This window comes from Trichomycterus rosablanca, chromosome 3, assembly GCF_030014385.1.
Source record: "Trichomycterus rosablanca isolate fTriRos1 chromosome 3, fTriRos1.hap1, whole genome shotgun sequence".
Taxonomy (NCBI): domain Eukaryota; kingdom Metazoa; phylum Chordata; class Actinopteri; order Siluriformes; family Trichomycteridae; genus Trichomycterus; species Trichomycterus rosablanca.
The window spans coordinates 20,100,008-20,114,069 of record NC_085990.1 but is presented as its reverse complement, the minus strand read 5'-3'; the positions used below and the strand labels follow the sequence as shown (position 1 = coordinate 20,114,069).

At 40.2% G+C, this 14,062-nt stretch overlaps 1 protein-coding gene across 1 annotated transcript; it reads right to left on the bottom strand.

Moving 5' to 3' along the window:
• Window positions 1-2,858: 2,858 nt before the first annotated feature.
• Window positions 2,859-6,310, bottom strand: si:dkeyp-84f3.9 (oocyte zinc finger protein XlCOF6). Its single transcript, XM_062991642.1, has 2 exons — window positions 4,210-6,310; window positions 2,859-2,872 (listed from the first exon to the last, which is right to left on the bottom strand). Exons 1-2 carry the CDS (start codon window positions 6,308-6,310, stop codon window positions 2,859-2,861), a joined length of 2,115 nt encoding a protein of 704 aa, XP_062847712.1.
• Window positions 6,311-14,062: the final 7,752 nt, after the last annotated feature.

Here is a 14,062-nt window from a genome sequence, read left to right as displayed (position 1 = left end):
TGAACACAAACACTATTGTATAGAGCACTGATAAGACTACCAAGTCATAATGTGATTTCCCAAAACTATATACACAAAGTAATCATAAAACAGTAGTGAACTTCTAAAATTTTATCTAAGTGTGTATTTAGATCAAGATCATTTTGAAATACATGATTCAACTGTTTCACACAAAGTACTATATTTAAAGCTTAAATATATTTTAAAACGCCAACGGCAGGAAACAGTCATTTCAATATTCTAATAAACAGTGTCAGTCTTTCTTATAGGAAAACATAATTCACATCTACATCATGACCAATAATTTACTTCCACATATAATACAAACTGGTTCAGAGTTAATTAGGGGTGTAAAAATACATGTCAGTCACAATATAAATCATCATTTTTGTAGCAAAATACATTTTCATTTACAGAGGGGAAAATAAGCCAACAGCAAAGTGGTAATGAACACACTGATGGTGTCAAATCTCTGTAGACTCAGTGTTATACACACTTTGCATGCCTGTCAAACAGGGAACATATTATACAGTATATATACTCACCGATCAGCCATAACATTAAAACCACCTTCTTGTTTCTACACTCACTGTCCATTTTATCAGCTCCACTTACCATATAGAAGCACTTTGTAGTTCTACAATTACTGACTGTAGTCCATCTGTTTCTCTGCATACTTTGTTAGCCCCCTTCATGCTGTTCTTCAATGGTCAGGACCCCCACAGAGCAGGTATTATTTGGGTGGTGGATCATTCTCAGCACTGCAGTGACACTGACATGGTGGTGGTGTGTTAGTGTGTGTTGTGCTGGTATGAGTGGATAAGACACAGCAATGCTGATGGACTTTTTAAACACCTCACTGTTATTGCTGGACTGAGAATAGTCCACAAATCAAAAATATCCAGCCAACAGCGCCCTGTGGGCAGCATCCTGTGACCACTGATGAAGGACTAGAAGATGACCAACCAACTCAAACAGCAGCAAAGGATGAGTGATCGTCTCTGACTTTACATCTACAAGGTGGACCAACCAGGTCTGATCCACTCATATGATCCAACACCCAAATAATACCTACTCTGTAGTGGTCCTGGGAGAGTCTTGACCATTGAAGAACAGCATTAAAGGGGGCTAACAAAGCATGCGGAGAAATAGATAGACTGCAGTCAGTAATTGTAGAACTACCAAGTGCTCCTATATATGGTAAGTGGAGCTGATAATGGACAGTAAGTGTAGAAACAAGAAGGTGGTTTTCATGTTATGGCTGTTTGGTGTACATTACAATGTTTTTAATGAAATATATTATAAATATATTATAATATAATAATATATTATTAAAAAAATTGGCCATATGATGTGTTTTATATTTTAATAGGACTCTGTATGCTTGTGGGTTATCAATTAACTGCTGACTAATAACGGTTGGTTATTATCAAAATTTACATCCAACTTGTGTGTGTGAATGTACGAAACATTGTTTTTAATGTCTCCAGTATAAAGGTAGAACTCTGCTGACCTTGTTATATTAACCAGTGTTCTTGAGAAAAGCTGCCATATTCAGGTCACATCCAAACTTGATTAGCGTATTTAACAGTAACTTAGTACTGACTGTACCGATCTAGTATAACATTTACATTCTAAATGCTAAAATAGATCTGGTTTTGATATTCATGTTCATGTTACTGTTCTACATTACGCTTATGTTAAGTTTTTTTTTTTTTTTTTAATAAAGGCTATATTATATAAAACTCATAAGCTTATGGGTTAACTGAATGAAAGTTTGTGATTATTGCTGTGCTTAGCTCCAAATTAATCACTTATCAAATTTTCTTCATGTATTTTCTCCCCTTTCTCTCCCTTTTTAGCGCGTCCAATTGACCGATTGCGTCATGCTTCCTCTCCACCAATGCCGATCCCTGCTTGTTCTGAGGAGAACAAAGCTAACCCACGCCCCCTCCGACACGTGGGCAGCATGCCGTATGCATTTTATCACCTGCACTTTGACGAGTGCAGTGCAGCTCAGCGTTGTGTACGGAGAGGACACATTCTGAGAGCACTCTTTTCTCATCTCTGTGCAGGCACCATCAATCAGCCAGCAGAGGTCGTAATTGCACCAGTCATGAGAGAGAGACCCTATCCGGCTTAGTCCCGGCCATCTGAACAACAGGCCAATCGTTGTTCATGTGGCCACTCAGCCTTAGCCGGTAAACAGAGCTGAGATTCGATACAATGATCCCAGCTCTGGTTCCAGCGTGTGTTTTTACCAGCATATCATAAAGTGAGGTCCATAACATTGTTTGAAGGGTTTGGCATTGGGCCGTGAAGGTACCCCAGTGACCAGCACAGAGCCCCGACCTAAACCCTAATAAACATCTATGCTATAAATTGAAAAACAGCCAGGCAGTCAACCAAGCAACCAATCAGTGCCATACTTAAAAGAAAATCTTTTTTTAAAAGGGGGCAAATTTATATAGTAGTGTGGCCATGTAGTGTGTATAAAAATCCCCCTCTTAATAGACACATACACAAAACTCAGCACAGTGTGGGTGTAGTGCATTTGGTGAAGGAATTGCTTTGGGAAATTAAAGGCTAAGGTGCTCGGGTGGCTAGCCCACAACTGCTGGGATCCAGGGTCTGAACCCCCCAGCGGCGCTATCAGACGGTTGGGTGTCTACATACGGACATCATTGGTACTGAGGCCCTGCAATGGATTGGCATCCTGTCTGGGTGTGTGAAAGCATTTTTCTCCCAATTTTAGTGTGTCCAATTTAAACCCAATTGCGTTATGCTTCCTCTCCACTGGAGCTGACCCCCGCCCCGATTGAGGAGAGCGACTCCTCTGACACGTGCGCAGTAGCCGACTACATCTTTCCACCTGTACGAGGCGAGTTCAATTGCGATCAGCTTTGTGCACGGAGAGCCACACCCTGATCAGCATTATTCCTCGACAATTGTTGTTCATGTAGCCGCCCAGCCGGATGGCAGAGCTGAGATTCAATGCGATGTTTTAGCGCTGCACCACCCGAGCGGCTGAGCCCAGTAATTCTGGTAAACCGGGCCCACTGTGGTAGAATAATTTGAGGCCAGTAATCAGTAATGATCTTGTAGTGTGCACTAGGCATACCTCCCTAGAACATACCACAGTTAAGTGGCTTTCTAAAAGGTAGAAGGGTGTAAAATGAAGTGCTGGATCTCAATCCCAATCAAACACATTAATCAAATTCCAAATATCATGGAGTCATACTAACTGTAAGGCTCCATGATATCACAACCCTTATATGTGGAAAAAAAAAAAATCTAAGTATCGTTACACCCCTAGATTTGAATGCAGTAGAATTTATGTTAAAATCCTAAAATATTTAACTCTAGTAGTAAAGGTTTAACATTTATTAAATTGCAGTATGTAACTTTTGCTGATTTAAGTAGTAAGTAAATTTAAGAGAGAAATCCACTTCAAAGCACAGGTCACTTAAATTGCATTAAGAGAATCCTGAACTTATTCAAAAGCAGCACTGTGGCTTAACCCAGTGGTCCCTAACCTTTTTTGCACCACGGACCGATTTCATAAGATATAATTTCCCAGACCGGCAGGGGATGTAAAACAGAATAACTGTACTACTTACAAATGAGCTTTTTTCGCTGCAACAAGACGCTGCTCCCACCTACGGGTGACTGGAGACAATAATACCTGTAAAAAAAGTAGTGTTTTCATTGCTGATGTAGCGATCTGTAATTATTTCTTTTTTCTGTGCGGCCCGGTAATAAATGACCCTCGGACCGGTAACGGTCCAGGGCCCGGTGGTTGGGGACCACTGGCTTAACCCATGTCAATATACCACTGTCAAATTACTTTCTACGATGAGAAGGGTATACAATACTGGTCTGAAAGTCCCTAAAAGTTACATACTGCAGCTTAAAAATAGCATCATGTTTTTTATATAAGTCCTCTTGCATGTTCTAAGTAATGTCTGTGCAAAGCCGAAAGAAAAGCAAAACTAGCACCACAGTCTGTGCACACCAGTTGTCCAGCTTTTTGCACAGGTCTGGACTGTAGAATTTCCTTAGTGTTAATCGAGTTCTCATCAGTACACGCAGTCCCTGGAGGCGAATCTGATGAGAAATTGGTCCCTTGTGCGTTGCTGATGCCCTTTTGCAACTGTCCTAGTGTTTGACATGAATCTGAATGGACTGAGCCATTAGAGATGCCTTCACGAGAGTTCGAATTAAACTGGATGTTTTTGTGAGGTAGTTCATTATTTAGCTGTTCATATCCATGACTTTCTCCATTGCTCAAGCTAAACCTGAAGTCCCCATTAGGTGAGTGGCAGAGCTGATGACTAAACAGCAAATCCAAGGTTTTAAAACTGGCAGTGCATTTACCGCACTCATAAGGCTTCATTATGGGCTGCACATCAACTACATAAGGCACGTCCACCTGTGCCTTTTCTAAACAGTGTGTGACTCGATGACGCTTTAGGATTACATAACTGGCAAAACCTCTGCTGCAGAAATCACATATATGGGGCATGCTGGACTGATGCCATTCCTTTTGGTGGTTCTTCAGACTTACAGCATTGGAAAAGGTTAGAGGACAGAAGGGGCAGGTATAAGTATTAAGCTCTGGATGTTGCTGCAAGTGTTCCTTGTAGACGCTCACAAAGCGAAAACCTTGACCACATTTCGGACAGATAAAGCGGCCTCGTCTTTGTTTATGTAAGCGCTGATGATACCAGAATTTATTCCAGCTTTCCAAGACCTTTCCACAGTGGCCACAGGTGAAGCTTTTACCCCGGGTATGAGTAAGCATGTGGGCTCTTAGCCTCCCTACGTGCCTGAACAAACGCCCACATTGTGGACACAAGTATTTCCTTGGATCAGGCCTCTGGTCTAAACGATTTAACAGAGCTACAAAGTAACTTGCTTTAAAGGAATTAAGTTGTCCAAGGTTATTTTGATGGTCATAAGTAGAAGCAGACTTGACCACTGCAGGAGACGCTAGTTTAGAACGCCGTTTTTTACATTTTTGTGCCTCAGGCGATGACTTTTTCTCTGATGAACTCTGATTTTCCTGCTTTAAAGATTCAACCGAGCTGGATCTGGTCAACTTAGTGGGTTTAGGTGATGTATTTTCAGGCTGTGAGCTTTCAACAGTTTGAGAAGACCTAGTGCCTTTGGTTTCCAATTTGACCTCTAACTGCTGACTATCAGACTCAGTTTTTGCAAGCAACATTGAAACACAATATTTTAAATGAGTATCAAGCTCTGAGCGCAGACCGTACTTCTGACCACACCGGTCACAGCTATAGCGCTGGTTATCAGAATGTCCTTGGATGTGAACATCATACTCATCTCTTGTACCAAAGCACTTTTTGCAAAGGTGACATCTGAAGGTTACAACACCTGCCAGTTCCATTTCTTTTAAAGTGGCATGGGTTTCCTTTTTCCCATCGCAGGTATGACCCTTCAAGGTACCAATCTGAGAAAACCCCTTTCCACATTTCGCACACAAATATGGTTTGATGGACCAGTGGACTCTTTCATGGACACGGACAGTGCATGCCTGAGTAAAAGCTTTGCCACACACCCTGCACGAGTATGGCCTCTCTCCACTGTGGGTGCGCAGATGTATTTTAAGCACAGACTTGTAGGGAAAGATCTTTCCGCACATAGGACATGGAACAGGTTGTCTACTTCTAGCGGATGAATCTGTGATTTTATTCTGGGAGTCATTTGTAGAATCAGGAGTCACATTCACTTGGCTAACTGGGCTTACCTGGCTCACTTGGCTCTCGTGTGTTGAGGCAGGACTGTTGGGAAGTATGGTCCTAACCTGGGACTTGTCAGATTGTTGCATGGGTAAACGTTTAGGGGTGCTGTGAATATTATGGATTTTCATATGCGATCTGAGATTGGAGAGTTGAGCAAAGGCTCTGTTGCAAACCTGGCAACTGAATGGCTTCTCGCCCGTGTGGACACGTCTATGGATGACGTAAGCCGAGGCATGATTGAATGGGCGCCCACAGAACTCACATCTTATTGGTTGCTTATCTTTGCGGGGACGCCCGCGATAAGAGTTAATATCTCTTTCAGGCCGATCTTTGATTCCAGACTTATGCTCAGTGCTATCGTATTGCTTCTTCCCATCCACTGGAAGTGTTGAAGCTTCACTTACTGTCTTTACTGTTTTTGTAGATGCTCTTGGCTTTTTAACCTTAGAACTATGACGTTTGTGATTGACACCTTTAGATGTCTTAGAGTCTTTAGACGTTTTCTCACGGGTAAAACCAGATAACGACTTAGTAGTTACTTGCATTGCCTCATTCTGAGGTACAACTTTTGCTGAAGCTGCATCTTGAGGTTCATGATTAGAACAAGAGTCATTGTTATGAGTCTCCATTGGCTCATCACACTTTTCATCTTGGACAAGAGAGTCATCAGGCAAACTTGACTTCTCCATATTTGTGGACGTCTCCTTCGTCCTAAGATCTTTGTCTAGCTCATCATGTGTATCGGCTTGTGATACTTTCAGCAGTTCAGCGTCTGACATTCTTGTCGGGTGGAGGACAAGTCCCAGAATGACCAAAATCTATTTTCATGAACCTTCTTCAACATATAGCTTTTACATGGAATCATCTATACTGGTGTGCAAAAAGGGTCCAGCGTTTTTTCACTACCGATAACAAACAGAGCTCCGGCAGTGGAAATGATCAAGAATCTCATGAGCCTTCCAAAGAATCTCATCATCGCTTTTCTTTTGTTTCAGCTAGATCCTTCGCAGTTCTCCAACCTCAATTGAGATTGGAAATCTCAAGCTGGTGTCCTTGTTCTCCATTTGCAGCAGCAGACAAACCCAGGAACTACATGTAAAAAAAAAAAAAAAAAAGATTTCAATCAAATATGCAGTTGATTTATTAATAAAGCTAATATTAACAAGTTGTCCGCATACACAAACAGAGCTTAACGACAAGACTCCTAGCAAAGAGCACTGGTGCTTCAGACTTAAAATGGTAGACACACACACTAAAAAATAGCACTTTTTGTCCTCAAAGAAAGATTGGGAAGGTTTTGCATATTTCTCCCATTACAATGCATAATATCATTATATGATTTGTTTGTTTATTAGGATTTTAACGTCATGTTTTACATTTTGGTTACATTCATGACAGGAACGGTAGTTACTCGTTACACAAGGTTCATCAGTTCACAAGGTTATATCAAACACAGTCATGGACAATTCTGTATCTGTATTCACCTCACTTGCATGTCTTTGGACTGTGGCAGAAAACCAGAGCACCCGGAGTAAACCCATGCAGACACAAGGAGAACGTGCAAAATCCACACAGAAAGGACCGCCCAACCTGGGGATCAAACCCAGGACCTTTTTGCTGTGAGGCGACAGTGCTACCTACTTAGCCCACCGTGCCGCCCCATTATATGATTTAAGGAATCTGAAAGTGTGTAAAAGCTAAGCCGAAGCTAAACACCCATGAACTAGGATTCCTCAGACGGCAATGCAACGAGAACATTCATCAATAGCTGATATAACAAGGGATTATTTTGGCAAACCTTTGTCAAGCAAAACTGCAGCAATTTATGGAGACACTAGATAAGCACATCAAACTTCAAAAAGCAACTAATAAAAAAACCACCTAAGGCGCCCAGGTGGTGCAGTGGGAAAATTCGGAGAAAAAAAATAAAATAAATAAAAACCCACCTAAACAGATCAAAAACTAGTACCAATACTTCTGTTTGCCACCTATACTGCTACTATCCTCAAAGTTGGGGAACATTTCCAGAGCTGTTTTCTTACAGGATAATGTTGTATATGGCTTGTCACGGGTCCTTCACACAGATGACTCTGCCCAATTCCAGCCTTACTGAATCGCCCAATGGGAGTCAGACACTGTGGCTTGTAGGCCTTTCCGAGTCTCTGTCTAACTAATAGATGACCAGCTCTGGGGTCAAGCTGATAATTAAACTTGAAGAAAATTACCTTAATCCAGTCTTCTACAGTCCAATCATTATGTTTTTGAAGACCTCAGACTGGGTCTTTTTGCTTTTTTATTTATAAAGGACTTTAGCCCTGACCCTAGGATCCAGTTTCAAACCATTTTTGTGCTTTTCACCTCAGTTTCCATTTAAAATTAATTTTTGTAAGTCACGTTGTCATTCTCTGGTTAAGTGACATTCGAATGAGTTGGCAGTCATCCCAGCCAGTGGACCACCCTCTGCCAGTCTGTAGCATTGTTGTCGCTAATGTCTGCTTCCTGACCACATACTTATGAATCACCATATTTGAAACTTTAAGTATGGAAGCAATGTTATTATCACTTTATCCCTCTGCCAGTAAACCCAGAATTAAACTCTTCCTCTCCTTATTCAGCGCTTTTGTCACTTTTTTTGACTTGGTCAATAGTCCTTTTTTCCAGTAACTTTTGCGGTACTAATAGCACTGTTTTTACCAACCAGCTGGTCCTATTGCAAGAGGATAGTGATGACTACAAAGGTAGTTTATATACTTTACTTTGTTAAATGATGTTTAGTTTAGGTGATCATTTAACTTGTACCTCATAAATTTCAGGGTGTCCCTAAAGTCTGGATACATAGGAAATATCACTAACTTTATGTTTACTATAATAAACACACATACAGGGGTTGGACAAAATAACTGAAACACCTGTCATTTTAGTGTGGGAGGTTTCATGGCTAAATTGGACCAGTCTGGTGGCCAATCTTCATTAATTGCACATTGCACCAGTAAGAGCAGAGTGTGAAGGTTCAATTAGCAGGGTAAGAGCACAGTTTTGCTCAAAATATTGCAATGCACACAACATTATGGGTGACATACCAGAGTTCAAAAGAGGACAAATTGTTGGTGCACGTCTTGCTGGCGCATCTGTGACCAAGACAGCAAGTCTTTGTGATGTATCAAGAGCCACGGTATCCAGGGTAATGTCAGCAAACCACCAAGAAGGACAAACCACATCCAACAGGATTCACTGTGGATGCAAGAGGAAGCTGTCTGAAAGGGATGTTCGGGTGCTAACCCGGATTGTATCCAAAAAACATAAAACCACGGCTGCCCAAATCACGGGAGAATTAAATGTGCACCTCAACTCTCCTGTTTCCACCAGAACTGTCCGTCGGGAGCTCCACAGGGTCAATATACACGGCCGGGCTGCTATAGCCAAACCTTTGGTCACTCGTGCCAATGCCAAACGTCGGTTTCACTGGTGCAAGGAGCGCAAATCTTGGGCTGTGGACAATGTGAAACATGTATTGTTCTCTGATGAGTCCACCTTTACTGTTTTCCCCACATCCGGGAGAGTTACGGTGTGGAGAATCCCCAAAGAAGCGTACCACCCAGACTGTTGCATGCCCATAGTGAAGCATGGGGGTGGATTAGTGATAGTTTGGGCTGCCATATCATGGCATTCCCTTGGCCCAATACTTGTGCTAGATGGGCGCGTCACTGCCAAGGACTACCGAACCATTCTGGAGGACCATGTGCATCCAATGGCGGTGCCGTGTATCAGGATGACAATGCACCAATACACACAGCAAGACTGGTGAAAGATTGGTTTGATGAACATGAAAGTGAAGTTGAACATCTCCCATGGCCTGCACAGTCACCAGATCTAAATATTATTGAGCCACTTTGGGGTGTTTTGGAGAAGCGAGTCAGGAAACGTTTTCCTCCACCAGCATCACGTAGTGACCTGGCCACTATCCTGCAAGAAGAATGGCTTAAAATCCCTCTGACCACTGTGCAGGACTTGTATATGTCATTTCCAAGACGAATTGACGCTGTATTGGCCGCAAAAGGAGGCCCTACACCATACTAATAAATTATTGTGGTCTAAAACCAGGTGTTTCAGTTATTTTGTCCAACCCCTGTACATGTTGCATCACAAATAGTGGAAGACACATTGAAGATGTTACTGATTAATATTCTAATAAAATGTTGTTGAAATATTTATTGAAATAAATTAAAAACATGCATTTTGCCTATGTGTCCAGACCTTATGGACACCCTGTAGAATGAGTTTTTTTGGAATGGCAACAAACACTGAAATGGAATGGCTGCTATTTATGTAGAGCTGCTGATTTAAGAAAACAATCAAGTTGTTTTTGATTATTATTATTATTTTTTTATTTTATTAGGATTTTAACATCATGTTTTAGACACTTTGGTTACATTCATGACAGAACAGGTAGTTACTCATTACACAAGATTTATCAGATCAAGTTTTAATGTCAAACACAGTTATGGACAATTTTGAATCTCCAATTCATCTCACTGCATGTCTTTGGACTGTAGGAGGAAACCAGAGCTCACGAAAGAAACCCACGCAGACACAGGGAGAACATGAACAGAAAGGACCCAAACCGCTCCACCTGGGAATCGAAACCAGAACCTTCTTCCTGTGAGGTGACAGTGCTCCCAACCAAGACATCGTGATGCGTGATGCCCCTTAGCACAAAAAAGGTTATACATGTACCTACCAAATAGGTGGGCTTAATGTGCTCAGTGAGTTTGTAAATACAGTGGTATCTTGAAACTCAGCGTCAATTGGCTCTGGGAGTGGCGTTGAGTTTAAAAGGCATTGAGTTTTAAGGTATTTTTTCCCATAAGGATTTATGGGAAACCTGTTAATGTGTTCCATGGTCCCATGGAACTGCATATATTTTAGGCTAATGTAAAATTATGTGGTTGTTTTTTTACACTTATACACTGAAAATAACACAAATATAATATAAAAACACTCAAATACAATGAAAAAACAGTTACAAATCAATCAATTCTTTGTTTTCTTGTGTTTCTTGATTAGTGGAGAGAACTTATGAGCAGTAATAATTAAGAGAGGTTTAGTGTTTAACGTTAACGACAAGCATTTTAGACTCTCTCGGAAAAGCTGATTCTTACAATTTCTCAAAACCCAGTGCTTTAACACAAGTTTAAAAGTGAATCAGGAGAAACACAGCTGGATACTTTTCAGAGTGAATTTGACGGTTATTCCACACAATTGCAGATTCGTCTCATGTTCACATGATGTTTTAACACACCGCTCAAGCCAAACACTGGGTGGTCCGGGTCCTTTCTGTGTGGAGTTTGCATGTTCTCCGTGTCTGCATGGGTTTACTCCGGGAGCTCCGGTTTCCCCCCACAGTCCAAAAACATGCAAGTGAGGTGAATTTGGAAATACTAAATTGTCCATGACCGTGTTTGACATTGGGCTTGTAAACTGATGAACCTTCTGTAACGAGTAACTACTGTTTGTGTCATGAATGTAACCAAAGTGTAAAACATGACGTTAAAATCCTAATAAACAACAAACAAACAAACAAACGACAAAGGGTGTTGAGTTTTAAAGATTTTGAGTTTAGGGGATGTTGAGTTACAAGGTACCACTGTATATGTATATGACATTTTTGGTTTTTAATAAAGCTTGTTATATCCATGAGGATGCCCAGCCAGGGCATGAGGTAACATCACCAATCCACTTAATCCAACCTAACCACACCAAAAATAAACACACTGCATGCATTTGCTGTTTTAAAAGATAGTTCATACTTTTAACTTGATTTGTTGTTGAACATAAGGGTAATTTTGAGGTTTTGGGCAAAGTTATCCTGTAACTTCCAACTTTCTCTAACAAGCAAAAAGTCTCAGGATAGAAGTGTAGTTTGGAATATCAAGGGACTCAAACATCCAGCAATTAAAATGAGCAACAAACGCAAAGCTTGCAGTTAACTGTAACTGCTGCTACTGCGCCATCTTATTTTCATAACTAATGGTTACAAATTAAACAATTTAGATTAAAGCTTACTCTACAACATTAAATGTCATTATCTCTAACCCAGTCATTTTGTAAAAGCAAAACGAGTGCATGCTTTAAGAGTTTCATTATAGAAGGGTTCCTCCATAGGTTTACATTAAGTCAGACATCAGCTGCACTGTAGCTAACTGTGCATGCATGTATGGACTTTTATTAACGGTTTTACATACAGTTCTGCTCCTCATTTCATCTACCGCCACCTTTCATCATTCATTTAATAACACTTTATTAATATTACCATGTACATTAAAGAAAAAGCGAGAGAGGAGAGCAACTACATTTAAAGGTAAACATAAATAAAGCAGTACTTACTGAATACAGGTGCTAATGCATAAGTAGTGTACTGTCAGCGAGGCTCCTCTAAATCACTGATTATAAAGCCTCTTTTAAATTAATTTATCCTGACACTCTTAATTCACAATATAATCCACAACCCCTTTATTTTACCATGTTTAATGGTGTATGTTTACACAAAATACAACACTTTTTTTTTAGCGGGTTGTCCATTTTACAGCGTCAGGTACAAGCTGCAGAAAAAGAAAGCTCAGCTAGTTTAGCACAACGGCTACCGGAAACTGTGTGTGTTTACGAATAAAAGCCTCAAGCACTGAATGACCTCGTTATCATAATAAATTATAATTTAATATATAACATAATATACTATATTATAATGTAAACATAATTACAGAGACTCTAACCCAGTAATATAAACCTGTTTTACGCAAAACTTTAAACACTCCTCGTAAAACCAATTGTTTTGATATACGACTACTGTTTATTTATTACATTAATGGTTTTATTTTTACCCAATATGTTAAATTCTGTGAATATATATAAAAATGTACATTAGTTTTGCCTATTTCCACTTACATTAGCCTATATAATCACAATAACTGAAACACTAGAGGGTCCAAAGATTTTAATAATACTGTATTTATAATATGTGCTACAGGTAAGTACAATCCCAAATCAGAAAACAGTTGGGACAGCATGGAAAATGCAAATAATAAAAAAAACAGAGTTTCTTACATTTACTTTTTCACTTGTATTTTATTTGCATTTTCCCATACTGTCCCAACTTTTTTTAAATTGGGGTTGTAGAATAGTTCATTTCTATGGACAATATTTCATTGATCAAGTAATACAGTACATTAATTCAATTACTTATTTAGACAAAACCCTGTCCTTTAGTGAACATACTGCTTTTTAATGCATTTTAATAGTTAGGGGGTTCCAGTGTCTTCAGGAAACATAGCAGACCACCACACACTCACACGTACCAACATGTACTGTATTTATTTTATACAAACTTTTCTCATTTTGAAAACTGTGGAAAAACTGCAAACCATTTTTAGGTTTTCGATTTTTTTTTTTTTATTGTTGATTTTTTCCATTTCTCCAGATTTTTAGAGCGTCCAATTTATACCCAACTGTGTTATGCTTCCTCTCCACTGGAGCCACTGACCCCCGCCCCGAATGAGGAGAGCGAGACTGTCACATGCCCTATCCGACACGTGCAGTAGCCGACTGCATCTTTTCACCTGCACGAGGCGAGTTCATATGCCAATTAGCATTGTGGACGGAGAGCCACACCCTGATCAGCATTATTTCTCAACTCTGTGCAGACGCCATCAACCAGCCAGCAGAGATCATAATGAGCTCAATTATGAGGAATTCCTATGCGGCTTGTCCTACCCTATGAACAACAGCCAATCGTTGTTCATGCTGCCGCTCAGCCCAGCCGGGTGACAGAGTAGGTTTTAGATTTTATTTTTCTGTAATTGAAAAAAGATAATTTTGCATAATGCAGCAAAATAGACAAGTTAGTACATATATTAGGCTTTTGTATATGCTCACCTAGCAGTACACCTACACAATATGGACAAATGTATTTGGACATTCTTTTTTTTATAAAGGAAATTATATGCTTTCTACTTTGCAACAACACTTGCAACAGTACGAAAGGCCATTTCCTTTTCTAGCATTACTGTGCTAGTGTGCAGAAAGCAAGGTCTATAAATACATGAAGAAAAGCATGGTTTAAAGAAACTCCAGTGGCCTGCACAGAGCTCTGACCTCAGCCCCACTGAACAGGTTTGGAATGAACTGGAACATTAATTGATGCTTTCTTGACCGACATCAAAATGCTCTTTTGACTGAATAGGCACAAATTTTCACAGACAAGTCTTGTAATACACCCTCTTAGAAGAGTGGCTGTTAATGTA

What these genes read in the sequence shown, in the direction of transcription:
- si:dkeyp-84f3.9 (XM_062991642.1), bottom strand. Translation starts at nt 6,310, where the DNA reads ATGCAAGTAACTACTAAGTCGTTATCTGGTTTTACCCGTGAGAAAACG.